The 24,240-nt window shown below is 37.4% G+C and overlaps 1 protein-coding gene across 1 annotated transcript in view; it reads left to right on the forward strand.

Moving 5' to 3' along the window:
• Positions 1-24,240, forward strand: part of LOC113117741 (kelch-like protein 29) — a 114,340-nt gene that overhangs the window by 29,680 nt on the left and 60,420 nt on the right. Inside the window, exons 4-7 of the mRNA XM_026286642.1 lie at positions 1,800-1,947; positions 3,230-3,709; positions 11,563-11,701; positions 23,042-23,238. Coding sequence (XP_026142427.1) covers positions 1,800-1,947; positions 3,230-3,709; positions 11,563-11,701; positions 23,042-23,238 — 964 coding nt within the window. The remainder of the gene's footprint in view (positions 1-1,799; positions 1,948-3,229; positions 3,710-11,562; positions 11,702-23,041; positions 23,239-24,240) is intronic.

Here is a 24,240-nt window from a genome sequence, read left to right on the forward strand (position 1 = left end):
AATGTAATATTTTATTTTTATTTTGCAAATACTCTAGTTTTTCTCTCATCACTCTCAACAGCGCTGTCCAAATGTAAGGAGAAAATAGACTTGACATATTTCAGCTCCATGATGATATATTTATTCAGCGTTCTCACATGGAATATTCCAGACAACTTTTGACAAGTTTTAGTGAATGCAGGTGAATTCATTACTGCTCGTCCTCCTGTCAGTGAAGTGAACATGCATCTCTATTCTGAGGTGAAGCAGGCGGTAGGGGAAGCTTCATATGTCTGCTCTTTCCACATGCTTGAATCATTTTTTAATGGCGTTCACATGAAGCATGACGAGGTCCTGCCCAGTCCTGTAGCTTACAAAGAATACTTCACTATTAATATATGAACACTGCAGCATGTGGCCGTTAATAAATAAGTATTCTTTGCGTGTTTTTTTCTTTGTTCTTTCACCTCATGCCATTTGTCCTGCGCTCCTGCTCTGAATCTTTTGGGTTTGTGGGGCTGTCTAGGTTTGCTTCTTAGCAAGGCTTTAGACTTGATTATATTGAGATGGTAGAGCGATGTGCAGACTAGCACTGAATTCCACAGAAAGATTTCTATGGAGTCCTTGCATTTTTGTGTATTTGTTTTCTTCATTATAATTGCATTTTGAAATGCTGTTTAAGCAAATGGTCAAATTATGAAATGTATCTCTGCAGTGCACTGTCAGACATGTGAAGTATGTTACAGACTTGTATGTGTGTGCTCTTTAAGACTTTTTACAGTTTGAGGGGATTTTGCTCATTTTGTTAGGTCAACTTTAGATGAAATTTGAACCATTTTAGCAACAGCGCGCTGGGACAGGAATGTGTGAGATTCAGTCTTCTTCTGTAGATGGAATGTCTAAAAAATGTAACATTTAAAGAAATGTTTTTTTCAAGCATGGCAATGAAAAATGCAATGACAAACTCGACGCCCACACTTGCCGCTGAAGAGGGGTCTTTTTATGTTTTCTTCTTTTTATTTACAGTTTTGAAATGCATATGAAATAAAAGTGGCATAAAATCAAGATGACGTTTAGGACTTGTTTTCAGCTACTTATTTTTCTCCTCTTCGACTTGCTTATGAAACAGCGAGTTCTGACAGTGGCATAATAAGATCCATCTTTTGCAGACACAAAAGATGAATATGAATAAAAGGCTTTGTTCAAGAAAAACAAACTGAGATTTTTTGCTGTCTTTGGCACACAGAAATATTGTGCAAATTAGTCAGTTTTTAATTACAATGACATTTTTTAAAGTGTTTTTCTATGCACACAAAGTATATTTTTGTGCAAGTGAAATGCATAATGTTTCAAATATTGTTTGTGAAAATAAAATAACATATTTATGTAAAGATGAAAACGCATAATTCTTCTGACCTTTATTTATTAAAATAAATAAAAGAACAATTGTTTTAAATGATTGTAAACTTATTGAGATATATTATTTAAGTGATTTAAAGTCCCCCTCGATCCCACAAAACTTATTTCCTGCCTTTTGATTTACAGTCAATGCGAGGCAGATGAGAATTAATTAGTAAAATATTCTCTATATAGATCTCACTTTCTTGCACCCAGTCAAATTGCTGGGGGCTGACCTTGGATTTTCCTGCATTATTGATGGCTCTAATCTAGAACAGCAGCGTAATTAAAAGAGCGAATGGAATGGAATATTAACAAAGCGAAGTGATGTACCAGTGTCTGGCAAATGGGCTGTAATTGGAAGCGTAGACAGTAATTAAAGGCTTGTCTGTTTACTCAAGACATTCCTCTCATTGAAACAGGTCTCTGGGCACCCGTCGGCAGACACGCAGACTCAGGGCCAGGTCCTGGCTAATAGTGTCCGGTGGGGACAAACACCCATTAACCAGTCCACGCCCTGGGACACAGATGAGCCGCCCAAAAAAAAGATGAGGGAGAAAGATATCACAGGTAAAGAGCTGAAAGCAAAGCCAAAAGGGCCGTGATAACACCTCTTGTTCGTTATCTTCTCTTGCATGCATGGGTTGATTGATTGCTCAAAGTGGATTCAAATTAGGCATGGACGATATGGGAAAAATATCATTTCATATCGATTTTTTTTCCAGACAGGAACATGATCTACAATCTTATCACAATACTTTTTCATGTTGGATTTTAAGACTATTTTGCAAGTTACTGAGTAGTACATACAAACTAATTCCAGTGTTTAAAAATATATCCCTGCAAGATGATGAAACATGAATGAAAAAATTAATGAAAGGCCATTTAAGACAAACTAGGGGTGGGATTTTTTACTTACACCAAACTTTACAGTTTTATTCCTATTATGTTGATCGTTTTATAGAGGGTTTTTTTCATCATTTGTCTCTTTTTATTACTGAAAACTATTTTCTGATCTATGAGGTGATAAAAAGAGATATCCATAATCACCTCTGTAAAAAAAAAACTTTAACTTTTTAATAAGTCAAATAAAACAAGAATTTTAAATTCAGTTTTGATCCTGGTTTTATTCAATGTTCAGATTAATTTTCTGGAAGTGTATTCAAATGAGTGCGTATGTAATTACACAATGCCTTATTTGCACATTTTAATGTAACACTTCAGAAAACTTGCACACTTTAAAAAAAAAAAAAAAACATGTGCAATTATTAGTATAATCAATCAACTGAACAAGTATAGTGATGCCTATTAGTCTCTTAGTTCTAAACAAAACTAGAGGTATTTCATGTTGCATGGAGTGAAAGTACCCTATCCTACAGAAAAGCATTAAAAACTGCTAGATCTGATTACTTTTCATCTCTTTTAGAAGAAAACAAACATAACCCCAGGTATTTTTCAATATAGTGTCTAAATTAGCGAAGAATAAAGCACCAACAGGGATTAACATGAATTTTTACCAGATAATAAACTACAATGTCACATGAATGTAACTGTAATACAGATGATAATCATCTTTTATATTAATCCAAAACAGCCATAGATCTGAATGTAATTGTAATACAGATGATAATCAGCTGTTATATTAATCCAAAACAGCCATAGATCTGAATGTAATTGTAATACAGATGATAATCAGCTGTTATATTAATCCAAAACAGCCATAGATCTGTGACTGACACTACTAATGATCTCTTTGTAAAGGCAGATCGTGGAGACATTTTATTCGTTCACAATCTAATATCATCGTATCACACGCTTCTACTTTAAATTGATGTTGTTTCTCTCTCTGCAGCTCCTCTATGGCCACCACAAGTTGCTGCGGCTGTCAGCCAGGCTGGACTCTTGGCACACACATACGCCCTTCAGCAACCACCCGTTTACAGCCAGGGTGTGACCGTCCAAGCACCCATCGTCGGTGTGACCCCGGCGCTCCAAACCCCACATCCACAATTACCCACACACTACCAACTCCCACAGCAGCCTTCACAGCCAATGACCAACATGGTCCTCAACATCCAGAGCCAATCCCTCGCCATCGGTGGCCTGCCTCCAATGCCCAACGTCTGCCAGATCTCCCATCCTGTCCACACGGTGGTGGGCAACGGCCACTTGACGCATCCCATGGTGCAATCCGCCACCATGAGCTCTTCGGCGCTGCCCACCAATGGGGCACTGATGAACGGCCAGCAGGAAAGCACCAACAACGGCCTGCAGATGCTGAGAACGGTCGGATTGGGGAAATACGAATTCACCGACCCCTGGCATCCCAAAGGTAAATTCTATTTACTCAACCACAAATCATCTTTTCACTAGCTGTTATAATGTTTTGTTGCACTCCTCCATTCTCCTAAAGAATCCTTCGCTATCTTCAACCTGCACGACTTGATGATCTTGAATATATTTATTACCTCCCATTCCTTTACTTTCAATAAAACCCCCCAAGATGATACAATTCGGGGTGGATTGCCTTTCTTTTCCTTTTGTTTTTCTTTCCTACCTAACCAGCGGAAGTTTCTAATAATTTTATGAATTAGCTTCTCTGATATTTGCCAGCTTCCAGGAACTATTAAATAATTTCCATATAAATGGAAACCTTATGTAAATATAGTGTAAATGAATTTCAGTTCATATATCAACACAGTCGGGACAGGAAAGTTTAATGTACCGTAACTAATTTCTTAGGAATGATTTATTACTGGAAATAAACTTGTGGCATTTGAAGTAACTTGAGTAAGTCTCAACTTTTCCCGTTCTTTTTTTTGGACTCTCATTTTTTAAAATATTTTTTCCATATAAAAATGGAATAGGATTATTCAAAACGAAACCAGTACTGCATATCGTTATTGTGTGGTATTATGCCCTAAAGCTTTTAAATCACCTTGATTTTCTAGTCTGCTACAGGCAGAAATCTATTTTTCTATCTCCCTGTATTGAATGTCATGTTGAATTGTGTGAGGTATTAATCTTCTGAAGAGAAGAGAACATAAGGGGAGTTTGCTGCCCATTTATCTGCTTGTAAATGCTCCTGTGGATGATGGGAAATCAGGTGCCAAAGACTTTGTTCGTTGAATATTGACAGTTAAAAATATATCTACAGAATATCTACAGATTAATAAGCACTGGACATTAACGAGTACTCTTTCATGTCAACAGAAATGGCATCTCAGCCCTTTTTAGTTTCATACAATCAGATCAAAATGTGAGTTTGCTTTAAAGAAGCCTGAAGAACTCTAAGTTACAACTAACAGCTGTTTAATGAGATGTTAATGGGTTTAGGTCATTTTGAGAAGATTACAAAATTAACAAGTACATATAAGAAATGTGATGCTCTGATGCAGACCCCGGCATTTAAATAGGACTGTGAAAAGGAGAAATGCATACATTTATGCTGAGTTTTGGCCGTTCTTCAGACAAAGACTGAGACTTTGCAAAAATGCAATTTGAGGAAGTCAGTAATCTGATACAATGCAGGAGGAGCTGAATGCAAACTAATGGCACTCAAAGCAGACATGCAGGGATAGATTGGTGCACATGAATTTCAGATAAAAGTGTACATGTAGAAGATTTGGCAAGGATTTATTTATAAGCAAGGCCAATGTGTTATTAAATTGGATATGCTCTAATTGAAAGCAGCTTGCATTGCATTCAGTGTATATGTTTTTTTGGTTAATGCATTTCATGGGAATCAAACCCATGACCTTGTCGTTCTGCTGTTTGAGCTACAGAATAGAGTGTGGAACAAAGCTCAAGCTGATAATGTTGGTGCTATTAAACTCTTTCTGAAAAGCACAGGGGCGTTAAAGAGCCAGCTCCACTTAATTTGTTCAGTTTAATGTAAACATTCAAAAAAGTAAAATCATAAAAGATTGTGCTGTCTAGTAATGAATGTCAAGACATGAAGTCTTGCCTGCTTTCTCTTATATTTCTGCCTCATGAATCCAGAGTCCTCCATGTCTCTGTAAGTGTCAAGTCCAGTCTTCATTTCTAACCTCTAGAAGTGGATCTCTGACAGGTCGGGTTTAGGATGAATTATCATGGTCTTATCTCTCTAAACAGTAAAAGCTGCTCCACGCAGCTTGATCTGCTCCTCCTCTCCTCCGAGAACGAGAGAGATATCTATACCAATCTGACCTGATCCTGCTGGAGAGAGGCTGATTAGTTCCTCGACTTAGATGAGATGCATTGATTTTTACTAGTGTTTGCCAGGTCAAGCTTTGCTGTTATTGCTTCTGTTTAGAGTTAGTGATTTAATGTTTAGAATTAAACTTCAGCACATACTGTAAAGCAATGCATCACAGAGTTGAGCTTTCCTTAAATTGTGCAGCAAATTAATCTCTTTTCCCCCACTTAACGATATTTGAATTACAAGTGCACTGCTTTTTTGTAAGTGTGCGTGTGTATAATTGATGAAATCTAAAGTGAAATATTGAGGTTGAAAGGTGTCTGTTTATAGACGTGAGAGCATGATAATTGCTTCATACTGATGACATCTGTTATTTATGTAATGTTAATCCTGTTATGTTTATGCATATTGGATATTTTGTAGTGCATTGCATTCATAATAAACCTATGAGTCTTTTAAAAAAGATTTATGGTAAAAACCATCCTGGAAGAGGTAAACTTCATAAAATCTCCAAAGTCTAGCGAGGCTCTACCTGTAATTAGGCAGTATTTAAGCTGTGATTCAGACATAAGAGCTGTTCCAGGAGGTAGACATCATAATTATGCCTTTTAAGACATCTTCCTTTGGAGAAAATTAAGATCCATGAATGAAGCAAGATATATTATGTACTTAGAATTCATATAAGGGTAAAAAGCTTAAACGTAATTAGTATGTAATAAAACTGTCCAAAACTGAAACAGTCATTTATGAAGCATTCGTTTTAATTATGTTGTAGACTATGGACACAAATGTACTACCGTTCAACCTTTTGGGGTTGGTATGATTAATTATTATTATTTATTTATTTGTATAATTTTTATTTTTTTAAATTTTTTAATATAAGCACCCCATATCTGCTTTTTATACATATACAAATAAATTATTTGTATTTTGTTTTAAACATTACTGTTCAAAAGGTTGGTGTCTGTAAGATTTCTTAAAAAAATTTGTTCACCAAGGCTGCATTTATTTGATCAAAAATACAGCAAAAACTGTAATATTGTGAAAAATTATTACAAGGTTAAATAATTGTTATCTGTTTGAATATATTTCAAAATGTAATTTATTCCTGTGATACAAAGCAGATTTTTCAAAATTATACCTCATATAATATCATTCTAATATTCTGATTTAATGATAAAATAATGATTTTTTTTTTTTACATTTAGTAAGAATAGTTGTTTTAATTTATTTTGTAACATTTTCTTCTGAATTCTTTGATAAATAGAACGTTTAAAATAACATTTACTGAAACCGAATTTTCAAATATCATTATATTTATAAATAAATATAAATCTTTACATTGTAAATAACATTTTGATTCACTTTAAAGTGTACTAGTTCAATAAAATTGTTAATTTCATTTTTTTTTTTAAACTACGGACCTCAAACTTTTGAATGATAGCTCACAAGGTTTCAGAACATCGTATATGTTGTAGTTGGATACATTTCGGTTCAGTTTTGAGTTATGTGTCTTTTTGTTCATTTTGAGTTTTTCTAAGATTAAATGCTTCTAGCCACACAAGCTCAATTTCATGCATTATTGCTTTCTGGAATGTGTCAGAACCCAATTCCTAATGCAATGTGGCATATTCTGAGCATTGCCACAAGGGACAGTATAGCAATGGTTAGCATTAACTGTCTTCTTCTAAAGTCACTTTTCTGTTTCAGGCAAACTGCTGTGACGGCAGAGCAGGGATTTGAAGAGAATCTTTAGAAAGTTGGTTAAAGTTACAGTTGACATGTAAAAGGCAGCTACCTGAATAATACTACATCTGTTTTAATGTCATTTGAGGGAAATATCACCTCCTTTTGACTGCTGAGGTTTGTTTGCACGCTTGTCAAGTATTTGCATCTGCTTATGTGTGTAAAACGTACAGTTTGAGGGCCATTAGACCAAAATTCAGTATGTACAGTACTGATGCAAGCTGTCTTTTCTATTCAAACCGATCGAATGCTAAGTCTACCAAAGCAAATTATAAAATGTGATGTAAAAATAGGCTGTGTTTAATTGATCATATATACAGTAACGTTTTTTAAGTATTCTTACAATTTAAAATGGTTGTTTACTATTTGAATCTATTTTTAAAATGCCATTTATTTCTGTGATGCGCAGCCGAATTTTCATCATCATTACTCACATGATCCTTATCATAATATGCTAATTTGCCACTCAAGAAACATTTCTGATTATGTTAAAAGATGTTCTGAAAACTGATGTCAGCCAGCAGAGCTTTAATTATTACCAAGGCAAACATTTTGAATAAAACACACTGATGAATCATTCATAATAAGATCAGGAACATGCATTATGAAAGCATATAGAGTCAACATTAAATTAAAATTGAAGTATCATATGGAGAAAATCAACTAATACTTTCGGTAGTTTCTCCTCTCTCACGTCAAGAGCTGCTTGCTTGACTCAGTCTGAGAAAAAAGAGATCCTACAGAAGCCTGATACAGATAGCTCTGGTTTATATGCATGTATTCTGTCCTTCATGGTGTGTGTGTGTGTGTGTGTGTGTGTGTGTGGCCTGTCAGAGATGGTGCTCGAGAACTCCTCATCCCATATCTATAGCTCTATTGTTATCGATTCACAGTTCTTTTGTTCTGGAAGAGCTTCGGCATTCTTTCCAGTTCCTCCAAGAGAGGACTGAATTGGATGAATATATTTGTTCTTGCCGTCTCACACTGTAACACTCTAGAGCCATTCAGAAGCATTTTTATACCTTTCAAGTGTAAACACAAAGAAAGGAACATTTAAAGTAAGTTTAGGCCACCCAAGATGTTGGTGACTTTTTTTATTTTGCCCTGTAGAACAGTAAAGAAGATCTTTAGGTGAAACTTGGGCCTTGGTGATTTAAAAAAAAATGCAAGTCAGCAGTTTCCAGTATTTTGAGAGTCGAAGAAAGCCTATAGAAGCAAGACCAAATGAAAGCATGTGGCTCCTGATGGTCTTATGAAGCAAAACAACTGGTCTGTGAAAGAAACCGAACGCTATTATTCGTAATCCCTTTAAAACCCTGAAGGATGATATTATGGATTTATAGTGAGGCCTTTTATTTGCACTGGAGCTGATGATCATGTTCTCCAGCATGAACTTGTGCTTCAGAAGGAGCAAGAAAGTCACAAAGTGTGCTTGCGTTTGATTATTGACCTAGAAATTGTGCACAAGCTTCAATATTTCTGTTTCATTGTGCCTTCCCTTTTCTTTGCCTTCAGTGTTGAAAAGTTTATTTCCAGGAGCTTTTCGGACCCTGCTGTACACTGGAGTGTTTTAACACAAATGATTCATGCTAATAACAATTACAAATGCGTAAATTTTCCTTTAAAATCTCCCTCCCTTGTGCCGCTAGACTGCCCTGTGCTATTTTATGATTATGGTCTCCTCCAGAGAACAGTGACCCACTTAAATAGAGAATAATTTCCTGCCACCCTTGCTATCCCTGGCTCAAATTAATTGGGAACATTTTAAGCAGATAATCACATGTCCTTTTCCTTATTAGTTTGTCAGACGTCTGTGGAACAGCTGTCAGAGGCGTGTGACGTGTTGCTCTAATGAAGCCAATTATTCAAACGACTGCATGGAAAGCCAACACATGAAATGCAGAAGTGACTTTGAATGTGTTTATTTTCAGAAGCGCAATATTCTTTGTTGCGCAGAACCGGGTCTCGTCGTATATCAGCTGCTGTTTGTGGTCGTTTTTTATTAGTCATGAATACCTGTCGTGATCACGACGTCCTACTGTTTCAGGCGCTCTGGGAGTCCAGCACATAAAATCATTCTGCTTTGGGTTCGGAGATGATTAATTATACATAAACCGTGTCAGGTATGACTCATGCATATACTCACTTTATAATTAGAATTTGATGAGCATAATTTCCTGGACATGAGGACGTTTTGGACTTATCTTGGAGCTAAAAAGACCATCACTGGGGAACCTTGTAATGTTTACCAGTAATATTTTATCCCAAAATCTGAAGGAAAAAAGATATCTCTATTTCTCTCTCATTTTTAAAAAGGCTATCTCTATAAGCCTATTTTTAGGAAACAATATCAAATTCTAAAATGTTTATTTATTTAATGTTTATTACTGTTATTATTATTAATACTAAAAATAAGCTGTTTTAACAAACACACACATGCAAAATGAATACTATTTTGTAATATTAACTATTAATAACTAATAATTTAAATGCATATTTTTTTATAATATATATATATATATATATATATTAAATTACATATGCATATTTTTGCCTTGTGGCATTATTTTCATGACAATTAATCATAAAAAAATCATTACTGTACTGATGTTTTAATTATTAAATAAAATAAAAAAATATAAAAATATTTTGTATTAATAATTTTCATTCTTAAATTATTTTGTATACCCAATACTGTAATACAATTGTTTTTTTAATTTAAATATTTATTTTAATAAAACATTAACAAGTTGCATTACAGTAATGAGACTTTCTTTCTTTCACTCTTTCTTGAAGTTTAAAGCTATGCTGTATTTGTATTCTTTAGTCTCTCTCATAAACTGGGTGTTCTTCATGTCCTCTCAGTGTCTCATATTGTTTAGTGGCGATGTTGGTTTATTAAATGTCATTTTAGGTCAGATGGTCACAACCACTTTTTCAGCAGTCTTGGTTCCAGAAGTATTTTTCCTGTTCATTATCTCCATAGGGATTTCAAAACAGTCTTCAGTAAGAGTTGTAGGAGTTGAACCAATGCGATCAGATTCCAGATACACAAGACAAAACGTTTTAAGGCTTTTTAGGTCAAAATAAATCCCCTGAAGCTTAATGAACGATGCAATCAAATCATTTGTACCGTAGTTGATTAATAAATGCATTTGATGTCTGATGTTTTCTCCTAAATATTTACACAAATCCAGCGTGAGTGTGCATGCTTACATAATTTCTAATATTTTTTTGGGAGTGAACAGTTATTGCTCTCTTTTGCAGTCTGTTTCAATTAATTAATTTGATTAATATTTATTCATTTTATTTATATTAATTTTCATGTATTTTTTTATCTATTTTAATTCGTTCTTGTTGATATTGCATATGCATCATTAGACTCTGAGCTCATGGTAAGACTATTTAGACAGATGTACAGTTACAAATGTAGTATATAGAGTTATAACAAATTACTTAAGAAGACAAATATAGCTTATAATTTTAAGAAGACCAATTTTGCACATTTTTACAATGTGTAATATAAATATCTGGTGTCTCCTGAATGTGTCTGTGAAGTTTCAACTCAAAGTAGCCCACTGATTGTTTATTATAGCATGTCAAATATGCCTTTCTTTGGGTGTGAGCAAAAACACACTGTTGTTGTGTGTGTACCTTTAAATGCAAATGAGCTGTGGTCATTGTCTTCTTCTGGAAAGAGGGCGGAGAAGGGGAAAGATTATAATACAAATTATATTTTTAATATATGTATATTCGTGTATGAAAACAAAGCCTATGTTTAGTAATCATAATATTAACAACAATAATACATTTCGTAAAGATTGAGTCTTTTTTCCAGAACCCTACTGTAGCATTCTGTTGTTTATGAAGAGTATAAAGAGTTTGCTCTGAAATGAAATGTCTGAAATGAACAGAAAAAAAGGTTTGCAATGACATGATGGTGAGTAAATAATGACAGTGTTTTTATTTTTGGCTGAATAATTCTATGAAATCAGAGCTGTAGACATCATACTGATGAAGCTGAGCGCTTGCTTCGTGGAATCTCAATGAAACGAGAGCGTTGACCTCTGCCCTTCACTTCTGTTGTTGTTTTTCCTTCATGCTTGATGGTTTTATTCATCCATTCCAGCCTTTTACTTGCACAAATAATTCCCTGTTTTTCTTCGAGTAATGATTGGTTTTGTCATCATATGCTGTGTGCTTGAATCTCAGAAGGTCCCGAAATCACTGTTTCTCTTCTTTCTCTTGTTCTACAGAAATGTTGAAGGAATTGAACCAGCAGCGGCGAGAGAAAGAGTTTACAGACCTGAAAATAATTGTTGAAGGCAAAGAGTTTGAAGTCCATCAAAATGTTCTAGCTTCCTGCAGCTTGTATTTCAAGGACATGGTGAAAAGGTTTGCTTTCCTCCCGTCCTTGATCTCTTCTGTTCTTTTCGTAGGGTGCATTTGTCGCCTCCTTTTCCCTCCCCGTCTCTTGCAGGTCTGAAGACATCAGTTCCCGTCACAGGGCCAGTAGCCATTCTGTCTGTCCCACCAACCAATGTATTTCACTGCTGAAAAAGCTCAAGGTGTCGACCGATCTGACCCTTTCATCTCCATTCACCAAGTGTGCTGGTTTGCATTTAAATGGGAGAAGAAGTTCCATGACTGGGGGTTTTTGGTTTTAAATGCTTTGTAAATGTCAAAACAAATGAAAGGCAGATTTTAGGGATGCGTCTGGCATATTGGATCAGCGCTGCGCTCGGCTGTTTGTGTCAAGTGCTTCGACTGGATGTCTTAGTTGTCCCACTTGACCTTTTACCTGCTGTGACTCGCACTGTACATCGGTGGAAATTCACTCGGCGTCAAGGTTAAGGGAGCTGCGCAGATCTCATTTATGCTTGGGGAAATTCTGTTTCTTGCCGACTTTGCCGTCTCGTATCGATGCTGGCCTCAGCAGTCGGGTGTCCTGGAGCCATAAGCATAAACTGATACTGAATCAAGTTCACAGGCAAAGAAATGTATCAGTTGTACAAGTCTCAGGTGCCCTTCTGGTGAACCTACGAGGCGAAATTTGCTACACATTTACTGCAAATTTGTATTTTTACATCCAAATTAGCTTTGTGGCAAACTGTTTGCAGTAAATTTGTGCTGAAGCAAACCTTTAAAACTTAAAATGTTTATTTCCATATGATACTTTTGATTGGTGCCTGGAAAAAAATGTTTGTAAAAGTCTCTTAATTTTAATTCTTCTGTATATTAGAGCATATCTAATTTTTACAATGTGTTTTTCAAAGCTAGTTGTTTTTTCATGTTGTTAAAATTATTTTAACCCTATATATATTATACATATATTATGAGTATCATATTAGATCCATCTGGCTTGTATGGCTCATATAGTCTGATAAAGTGCAAATATAGAGAAAAACTGCTTAATTTTATTCACAGACTAGCTGAATAATTTATTTTTATAAAAAGGTAATTTGGAACAGATGCTGAAAGTTTTATTGCCAAAAAAGATTGAATTCGGATGCTTCTGATGTAGATCAATTGAGATGAAATTATATAAATATCGGTCAACACTCTATATCCCAATAATATGTCTTATTAGGTCTTATATCTTGTATGTCTTAGTAAGATAAGATTAAAATGATCCAATTATATACGATGAGAACTTTGTGCAACAGTTTTGGTCATGCTGACCATTTAAAAGCCTTAAAATTTGTGTATCCAATATGATACAGGAGGCTTTATAGGATTAATGTTAATTTGTTGAATCAAAGTGTACAATAGTACATCTAATTGCATGCATTTGTTTTTCATCTAGCCCTCTTGGCCCTATTTAAGTCACATCAAATTAAACACAAACCAGGGCGCTGAACACGGGGAACAAACAGATTTCAGTTGGCTTGGCATGTGAAACTGCTGTAATGCTTTCATATTCCTGTGCATGCACTCCAGGTTGAAGGCCAGATTGTGCCTTGGAATTTTGTGAATTTAGATTATGAATTTAGTCCAGATCTCAAGAGCAGCAGCAATGAAAACTGCATTAGGAGCAATAACTCAGACATTTTTCTCAGTGAAGCACAAAATGTGCTGATGCACCTCACAAAGCGATTGGAGTTCCAGTGCCTCTGGAAGCACAGAAACTAGGGGCTCTGGATGGGGAATTTCACACTCTCATTGACGTCTAGATTTTCTTTGTTCAAGCGCAGAGGAAACTAGCATTTCAGTAAAAACTTATTGAGCTACCAAGGTAGCATCCTTACTGATCTGGTGCACATCAGCACATGGGACTCGCAGAATGATTAGAATTAAATGAATAACAGTTCATGATTCACAAAAATGTATCATGCATTTATACTTTATGCATTATATATTTATTTATGCACATAAATATTTATTTTGACTCAAGCTTTTTATTTTGTGTCAGTACATACTTTTATTTTGGTTCTTTTTTCATTTCCGCATTTACATTTTTATAAAATATTTGTTTATAACATTATGCATTTATGCAATTATACATTTATGTGTTTATCAATTTACATATTTATTCAGTTGTGCTTGTATTTATGAATTGATGCATTTATGCATATGTTTTTTGTATTTATGCATTTCTGCTTTTTTATTTATGTATTTATGAATTTATGTAGGAATATCTATTTATTTATAGACTTATGCATTTTTTTATGCACAAGTGCATTTATGCATTAATCTATTTGCATTCATTGCAATTATTTATGCAGTAACATTTATTTATTTACACATTTATTTATTTACAGATTTATGCGTTCATATATGCATTTATGTATGTATTCGTTTATTTTTTTGAGTGGTTTGTAGTAAGTATATATTACATATACACACTATTTATTTAAAGAAATCATTTTCAGTTTGGTTTTTTTTTTTCACTGAGCTTGTCACAGTGCATTCTGGGATTGCGATCTAGCATGCATTCTGGGATGGCATTTTGGAAACCAGCAATATTTTGCACATATGATGCCTGTAGGCAGTTCATTAGGTTACAGAACAACGCCATACAAAGACATCATCGCCATTCAGTCGAAAAATACATTAGCTCTGTGCAGTTCTTTATCTTTTCACAAAGTCAAAAATATGTAACCTTGTCAAGCGGTATTAAAGCAATGCAATGCATTTGAACAGACAGTTCAATCTAGTTCAACTTCACAGAGTTCAACTGGAAAGTTCAATCCGACATTTATGTACATAGAACTGGCTATCAGCTGAAAATTCATGCTACATTAAATTGAGTCAACAGTTTTGTTCTGCAGAATAAAATCAATGGCGTGTCATGATCCATAAAGCAGCAGAATACTAAACTGTTCAAAAAACACTCTTGCATTATTAATTTCTCATGCATTTCTAGTGGGAAAAATGTGAGTGGTCTTAGACTATTTCAGCATGATTATTTGCTTGTTTACACTTCAGACATGCTTTATTAAAAATTGACTTCAGTCTTTGAACTTTAAAGGAAAAGAAGGCCTATATGATGAATATCAAATCTGAATGAAACATTGATCTTGAAAACGATCCACGCATTGGGCTGTAAATTGAGTTTAATATCGGAGATATCTGGTGGCCCTTTAATGAGCGTATCATGCTGTCGTTATCAGGGTGCCCATCATTTATATTAGTCAAACGGACCGTGTTTATCTAATCGTCTATAAAGAACACCTGCTGTATTTGTCGTACTCAGAGAAAACGTGCATTAAAAAGTGATTCATCCATTTAGCAAATCATGCACTAAGTGGATCTGTGTTTGGATGTAATATATAGCCATTAACGCCGCCTCGTTCACATCGATACAAGGCAGCACCGCTTATGAATTTCACAGTATCTCCAGAGATTCAGCCTGTCTGCTGGATTTTATTGAATATTTGTGCTTTGTTTCTGGCAGTGCATCCATCAGTTTGCCACTTGCGGAGTGTGTGCACGTATATATTAGCATAGACACTTTGTTATTAGTCTGAGATGGATAGCTGGCATTGAAGAGCCCACTTTAGTTTGACAACTCTTGATTTGTTTTGTTCCATTAAAATGGACACTTAACTTCTAGTGGTTCGATACCCACTTGTAATTTATTTATTTTTTTGCTTTCTTTTGATCCTCTTATCTTTTTTATGTCTGGAAGAAGCAATATAGGCATAAGCTAAAGTATAATTATTTGAAGAAATGTTGTGGAGTTAATATAGTCCATTGTTTGAAGAGTATAATTGTCATGATGAACAATTATAAGTGTTCACATTTATTTTTGAATTTATGCCCATGCATTTATTTTGATTTCATTTTTAGTTCCCTTTCAGTCGGTCACTCTCGACGTCTCGGCGGTGACTGATGACTTGGGATATCACTTTGATAGACCAATCTATTTCGAGTGTAAACTGAACGAGCCAATGCAAATTGGCGTTCAGTTATTGCATCCAGCTAAAGCTGACGGGTTGTCTTTTTAAAGATGCCATTTTCTGGATGCGGTCGTTACATGGTGCTGGGTGATGGTCACGATCACTGCCACAATCAAAGGCTCGTCATGCTGGCCGTTAGGCGAGAACTATTTTCGTCAGTGGCACGGATGCTTTTGAGGATCAGAGCAGTGGCAAACCCCTCAGGGAACAAACCCTCGGGGGCCTACCGCTTCTCTAGCACTCCGATCCAGTTGTTCAGCCAAAGGAATGCACTGGGCCCCTTTTGAAGAGCGCACCAGGGTATCCTTCAATGCTCCTCCCGAGGACTGGATATCATCACTGCATTGGAGGGAGGGCTCTCTGAGGAAGATTCGGCTGCGCTGCCACCTTCAGGACAGTGGCAATGCCTGAATTTGATCCAGAGATGTCAGCTATGCTTTCCTTGGCCACCAAGAAGGTAGAGCTTAAGTGGAAAAACCCACTGCATCCCGAGCCTTCAAGGTTGAATGATCGGTTTCTCAGTGTCTTTCTTCCCGGAAGTGCATGAAGATCTCACCAGGTTGTGGGTGGCACTTTTAATGACAGAAATCATCCTGATGGTTCCTCCTCCCTCACCACCTTCTATGGTGGTGCAGTCGAAGGTGTATACAAGGGTTCCCATGGAGGAGTGGTCAGTTGTGATGCAGTTGTGTCCTAATACCACCTCCACCTGGCAGGCCGAACCTAGCCTCCCCTCCCGGGTCTGTGGCACCATGGAGCTGGGCGTAGGCAGGCTGCCCCACCCATCCTGGCACCCGTCAAACCTGGCGGTGAGCGGAAGAACAAGAGGCCCCGGGACGGGTGACCCAGAGAGAGAGGAAGCTATTTTTTGGGGGATGGTGAAGGCATCTCTCCCTCCGCCAGAGGACGGCCTGGTGGAGAATTTAGAAATTTCGACGAGAGAGTGGTTTTCTCTATCTCTGGGTCCCAGGAGGGCATGGAAATTTGCGGACAGCCCAACACCAGACCTCACTCATCCTCCTCCTTCGCCAGTCGGCAGCAGCAGGCGGTTCGAGAGCGTCAAACAAAGGTCCTACTCAGGCACCCTCTGCCAACCTGTGGAACCACTCACACCCCTCTCGGGCTCGATCAAAAGCCACCCGAGTTGGGTCCCTGTGTTCCATCTCGCTGCCCCACTGCGGTTACGGCTGTGGTACTGCTGGTCCCGCTTGTACAATTTCTAGGTGCCTGGTCAGCGCTACCCAGCCCATCTCGCTGCAGACCATCAGTCTCGGTTATGCAATTTAGTTCACCTGGCACCCCCCCCCCCAAGTTCAATGGCATCTGCTTCACTAAAGTGAATGGAGATGATGGTCCTGTTCTGTGGGCAAAGAATGCAGTCCTGCTGGCAAAGGATGCGATAGAGCAGGTCCCTCCAGCCAATATGAGGTCAGGGTTTTACGGCCTAATGTTTTACGGCCCTTACTCTAATGTACCCAAGAAAGGCGGTGGGTTAAGGCCAATCTTGGATCTGCAAGTCTTGAACCTGGCCCCTAATCAATTATCATTCAAGATGTTGACGCAGAAACGCATCTTCGGGTGCGGCCCTCCCCGAGATTGGTTTGCAGTGATTGACCTAAAGGACTCATACTTTCATGTCTCGATTCTTCTGCGCCACAGACCATTTCTGAGTTCACGTTCGAGGGGCATGTATATCAGTACAGAGTTTTGCCCTTTGGGCTGTCCCTGTCTCCCTGTATCTTTAAGAAGGTCACAGAGTGGGCTCTGTCTCCCATCAGAGAGCTAGGTATTTGCATTCTCAACTATCTTGACGATTGGCTTATTCGCTTATTCTAGCACAGTCTTAAGACAAGTTGTGCGAACACAGGGACTTTGTGCTCTGGCACCTCAGCCTGTTGGGCCTTCGGGTCAACTGGGAAAAGATCATACTCTACCCATTGTAGAGGATCTCTTTTCTCGGTATGGAGTTGGATTTTGGTTGGATCTACTGAATCAGAGATGGGGCACCATTTGGCATCCGTGTCCAGACCTTTGGAAACCTCCATGTCTAGTCCCTGGACAGGACTTGGAGTTTCTAGGTGACCTACCCCAGTAGGTAGCGATCACCATCACTTCGGCAAGAGCACCGTCTACAAGACACACTTATGCCTTGAAGTCCAGGTTCCTGCCATTGCTGAGTACCATGATCCCGTGAATGGGAAGTCTTTCGGTAAGCATGGCCTCTTCATCAGGTTCCTTTGACTGGCCAGGATGTTAAATCCTTCCCGGCCCCCCTCTATACCCTCTTGGGACCTGTCTCTAGTGCTAAAATCATTACAGTAGGGCCAATTCAAGCATTTGCATTCAGTTGAACTAAAGTTTCTTTCATTGAAAACTCTGCTCTTGCTTGCACTGGCCTCCATCAAGAGGGTAGGGGACCTGCACGCATTCCGGTTGATAATTCGTGCCTAGAGTTTGGGACGGCTGACTCCCAGGTAATCCTGAGGCCCTGGCCCGGCTAAGTGCCAAAGTTTCCCACTACACCCTTCAAAGTCCAAGTGGTGAACCTGGCTTTGCTTCGTCCCTTCTGAGCATTAAGATGCTATGTAGACAGGACACAAAGCTTAAGGACCTCAGGCCAGCTCTTTGTCTGTTACAGATTTCGGCAGAAGGTGAATGTCGTCTCTAAGCAGAGGACGGCCTTCTGGATTGTGGATGCCATCACCCTGGCTTATCAGGCACAGTGTGTGCCCTGCCGGTTCAGGAAGTGAGCTCCCTCAACTAGAACTGTTGCATCCTCCTGGGCGCTGGCATGTGGTGCCTCGCTGATAGGTATTTGTAGAGGTGCGGGCTGGGCGACCCCCAACATGTTCGCTATATTCTATAGCCTTTGTGTGGAGCCTTACCAAGAGGGTAACAATCTCCTCTGATTTCTCCATATGCACTTAAATGAATGCTAATGTGTATTTGCTCCCATAAACTCCTTCAGGAAATATGGGGCTTCCACAGCGTCCCTGCTTCAAGTGAAATGGGTATGTTTTCCCAGTGTTATCCAATCTCACTCAGTGAGGTAGTGTTTTGACAATGTGAGTGAAACTACTTGTTCCGAGCTCCGGTCTACACCAAATTGTAGGCGCGACATCGAGAGTGACCGATTGGAAGGGGACATCTTGGTTACATATGGTAACCCTCATTCCCTCAAGGAGGGAATGGAGACGTCACATCCCGTCACCAAAGTTGCTGTGCCACCGCTGAGAGGACGGGTCACCAACTCGGCTCCTGTCTTTATGGATAAACTTGTTTCCCACTGGTTCAGTAGTCCAGATTGATGATTTAACAAGAGTTTTTGAGAGCTCTACAGCCAAAGGACATGCAAACCATTGTAAGCTGATGCCATGATCGGCTAAATAGGTAAATAATGCATAAAGCATGACTAGAAAAGTAGTTTCACCTAAAAAATACATTTTACTGTTCAAATAACTCACTTGCACTGAAGATTTCATGAAAGCAAATGTTGATTAAACTGTGCTGAGATGTGTGATCAGGTATAATGTTATCCAACAGTCTGCAAGTAATGTCAGCGAATGCAGGAACAATGTAAGCACTCAGATTTATAGATATTTCAGACTGCCTTCCCACTCAAGGGTGTAGGCAAATGAATGTGCTCAACATTTCTGGGAAAAATGGAAATTGTTTATTTTAGTAACCCCTGAGATTCTTAAAAGATTTTTGGCCCCTTTAAATGGCGTACTTTTATCACTGTATTTTCCCAGTCTAATCAATGTAATAGCTGTAGTTAGTGGATAAAAAGAAAAATTCTGATAACCATTAAAAAAAAATATTTCATGCCAGATATTTTTATGCCTGACGTTTTATACTAAAAGCTGTATTTCTGAGCACAGGTTGTTGTTTTGCTTATATATATATATATATATATATATATATATATATATATATATAAGCATTCATTTTATGTTTCATATCCTTTTATTATGCATTTATGTGTTTGTGTTTTTATTTATATTTAAAAATATTATTTTTTATTATGAATTATTACTATTTTCGTTTTAAGTTAGTATTTATTTGTTTCTTTGTGCATGTATGTGTTTGTGGGTTTATTTCTAAACTCATCTATTTTAAGTTTTTTTTTTTGTATTATATTTTATTTGTTTAGAAATAGTTTATTTAAATTGCAATGCATTCTGGGACCTCTAAAATGAGTACATGTGATGCTGCCTGAATGTATCCAAAAGAGAGGCATTTTAGAAACCAGCAAAATCATTCAAATATTATGCACCCTTTCATTCATTTTTTAATTCAAGTCTTTTTCCCCCTTCCAGTGCCATATTGTCGTCACTGACTGGTCCTAGTTTAATCAATATAATAGTCATAGTCCATGGACAAAAGATTTTGATAACCATATAGATTATTTTTTTTCAGGCCAGACATGTGATCATACTTGAGAATAAAATTATGGCCCGAAAGCACTTTTCTAAGCAGCAGTGTTTATGGAAATACTGCAAATTTAAGCATGATCTCAGGGACACAGAGAGAGCTCTTTTTCTTTCCCACCTCTTAATGGTCAACGACTTTTTTGCATTTTTGTTTCTTAATATTTCTCCTCCTCCACATACACCTGACAGCAATAAACTTTGCATTTTTGTTTTTCTTTTCAGGAGTAACATTTCTTGATTTTTCAGCCACTGCCAGAGACACCCACCTCACCTTCATACTCTGCTTTTTGCCTCCTCCAAGTCCATGCTCTTATAACGACTAACGTCACCGTTCGTACGCAGGCCGTGTTAAACTCTGTTTTGGCAGGTGTTTGAAAGTAAATCCACGTCCCAGTCATGGAATGGTCCCTTTCCCTGTAGGATGGCTGCTGGTTCCCTGTGGCAGAACTGATTTTCTACCCCCTCCTTTCCTTCCCTGCTTTCATTACACTGTCTGTCTGTCTGTCTGTCACATGTAGCATGCATTTATCTGTGCATATGTTGCACATCTAGAATTTTTAAGAAATGCCTCACCCAAAAATGAAAAATTTACAATTTGCAAGATGCAGATGAGTTTGTTTCTTCATCAGATTTGGAGAAATGTGTAATTTCATCAATTGCCCACCAATGGATCCTCTGTAGTGAATGGGTGCCGTCAGAATGAGAATCCAAAACAGCTGATAAAAACATCACAGTAATCCACAAGTAATCCTCAAGACACCAATCCATCAATTAAAATCTTGTAAAGTAAAAAACTGCAAGAAACAAATCCATCGTTAGGGTGTTAAACTGTTCCTTCCATCTAAAGACCTAAGTCTTCCATCCATTATATTGCTTTCTCCAGTGAAAAAGTAATCTGTTTGAATCGGGAAAGATATTTGCACAGATCAAACACCGTTTATGAGTGTAAACAGTCCAAAACATGCTTAAATAAATAACGTGGCTGGATTTTGAAGTAACAGGATAATAGGAGATGGACTTTTCCAGTGGAGAAAGCGCTATAATCGATTATGGATTTACAGTCTATTTTTGCCAGAAGCAATGGTTTAAAGTTAAACTGTCTTATTGATGGATTGTCTTACAAGTCCACAGCTTTTGGCTTCACAAGACGTTAATTAATGAACTGGAGTCCTGTGGATTACTCGTGGATTATTGTGATGTTTTTAATCAGCTGTTTTGACTCTCATTCTGACGGCACCCATTCACTGCAGATGATCCACTGGTTGCTACAAGTAATGCTACAATTCTCCAAATCTGATGAAGAAACAAACTCATCTACATCTTGGATAACCTGAGCCCTGAGGGAGAGTACATGTACATTTTCAGCAAATTGGCATTTTTGGATGAACTATTCCTTTAAACACATGTTGTGATTTGAGGAAATTACATTTGTTATGCTAATATAATTTATCTGAGTTTTGGTGTAGCATTAAATTGCTCGCATTTTACTCTGCTTTATATGATGCATTTTAAAACACAACTCGATCAGGCAAAAGTGTTTGTTTTCCAGAAACACATGCAAACACCCTTCACATTTACTTACCTCAAAGAAGATTTTTTTATCTGCTGCTGATAGTGACTCAGAAATTACACACTTCACCTTTAATGCATGTGTCTCGAGTAGAATAGGAAGCGTAAGGCGAAGCAGAAGAGAGGTTATCATTATTATTATTATTTCCACCTCACTGCCATGTCTAACCGCTTGTTGGATGTAGTCGTCCATTAATGGAACATCATTATGAGCTTTTGTTTCTCCAGACACCTTTGTTTTTTTGCAGCGTCCCTGATAATTGAGGTTTATAGGTTAGTGTCTAAAGACATGCACCCAAACAATGGCGAAAACCAAAACCGCAGTGCGTCCGTCTGCCAGTCAGCCCTCAGCAGATATGCTAAGCCAGCGGCCCTCTTCTAGACGGAGAGCAGCTCATCTCAGGAGCCAGGCAATCTGCACTCTCCATATGCCTTTAAACATGTATTATGCATGAAAATGCATAGCAGCTCACTCAAGTTTTCCCTCAAGCGCTGCTGTAGAGAAATGCACAGGCTTGACTTTGAGTCACACTTGCTGAACAGCTTTAGTTGATGCTCTTCCAAATGAGTCCATCTCGCTTTGACTGCTTGATAGGTTTTTAATTGTTTCTTAAAGGAGGAGTCCACAAACTATTGTTTAATCAGACTCATGTCGTTAAGTATGCTGGTTTTTTTTCTGTCTAAAATTATTGTAAAACCTTTATGCGGTGATGTAGCAGTGACGCAACTCCAGAAAAGTTCATGAGAAATGCCTTAAAATTGTCCATACAACTATATTCAGGTCCTTTGAAGCAGTGTTATTTCAATATTAGTTATTAACTATTATAGTGTTTATTAATATTTCGACTTAGCATTAATGTTTACATTTTCAGTTTTCATTTTAATTTTTAGTTTTTAGTAACATGAACTAAAATTAAAATGAAAACTTAAAAGAAAATAGTAATTTTGTTTAGTATTTTTAATTAAATTAAATTTTTTGTAGTAATTCAACATTCACATATACATACATATTTTTGTAGTTGCCAAGGCAGCATTTCAATATATTTTTTTTAATTAAATTGTTTAATAAATTTGTATTTAATTTTAGTCCTGATTTTATTGCTAAGGCAGCATTTCTAATTTTTGTTTTCTGTTTAAGTTTTATCTAATATTTGTATTTTATTTTAGCTTTATTTCAGTTAATGAAAGCTATTTTTAATAGTTGTAGTTTTAGGTAACAACAGTAACAGTCAGTCTATAGATATTTGTAAGAGGAACAGATCAAAAGTGAACTGAAAACAAAAAAAATGAGACACAAGCTGCAGGTTTAACCTTCTTCATGCTGTGTCCAGGTTATCGGGAGAGAACAGAAACGGTGAGAAGATGCAGCTGACAATGAGCAACATCAGTTCAGAGGTTCTGGAGCTTCTCCTGGAGTTTGTTTACACCGGCTCCCTCATTATCGACTCGGCCAACGCCAAGACCTTACTGGAGGTGGCCAACAAGTTCCAGTTCAACACTTTCTGTAAAGTCTGTGTCTCCTTCCTCGGTAAGAACCTGCCGGATAAAATGTTTCCCCAGAAACTTTTCCAAAATCTTGCAGCAAATTCAGTCACTAAATTGCATGCATTTAATACAACCCTGTATGCATTAGTTTCATTTTCAGACAAATTGCTCCGAAAAACGTTTCCCATCACGTCTGGTCAAAGCGAGAATTAAAAAGCAGTCAAGCAAACCTGCATTTGGTGCAAGTAACCTTGAGTAACATTGTGAGAGGACCTCAGGAAATAAATGCAGTAAATGCAGAACATGATTGTAGTTCTCAATCTCTCATGGACAAATTATGGTAATTGGCTTTCTAATGAGTTTGTTTTTGTAGGTACTCTAAAAACTTGGAGTAATTTACTGGAACTTCATGGTGAAGCCGTGAGGGAATACGCTCATTATTCATTCTGTCCATGTCTCAGTCTTTCCTTCTGGATTCTGTTTCTCCTTTCAGAGCTGGAGGCTTGTGTTATGTTGATTGACACATGAGCACAACACACACACACACACACACACACATACACACATACACGCACTGCTGTGGACTGAAGTGAATCAGAAATACAGTTGCTCATTACAGAAGTCGTAATGACTTGCACACTGGTTGCGAATCAGATATCTTGAAGGTTGATGTGGTAATTTCTAGTTATCTGAATACTTGTCGTAATACTTTAGTCAGATATTGCACCAGGAGCCAGACTCTGAGGAGTCCATCCATCCATATTTTAGCATGTAGATCCTGACGGCCGGCTCGGCATCATTCAGGATTGAATTGACAATGCTGTTTACATGTCAATTGAGCTCCACAATTTGAATTCAGACGCTTGCAGGATGCTGGATTATGATTTAGGGTTAGGGTTAGGGATTTGATCTGTAAATTGAAATGGAATTAATAAATTCATGCTGTTTGAGTAGTTTGTATTTGTGGTTTTAAAACTGATTTTCAGCATGAATTTTGCTCTCTCTGTGTGTGTGTGTGTATATATATAGATATTAATTATTTATT

This window comes from Carassius auratus, chromosome 17 (assembly GCF_003368295.1).
Source record: "Carassius auratus strain Wakin chromosome 17, ASM336829v1, whole genome shotgun sequence".
Classification (NCBI taxonomy): domain Eukaryota; kingdom Metazoa; phylum Chordata; class Actinopteri; order Cypriniformes; family Cyprinidae; genus Carassius; species Carassius auratus.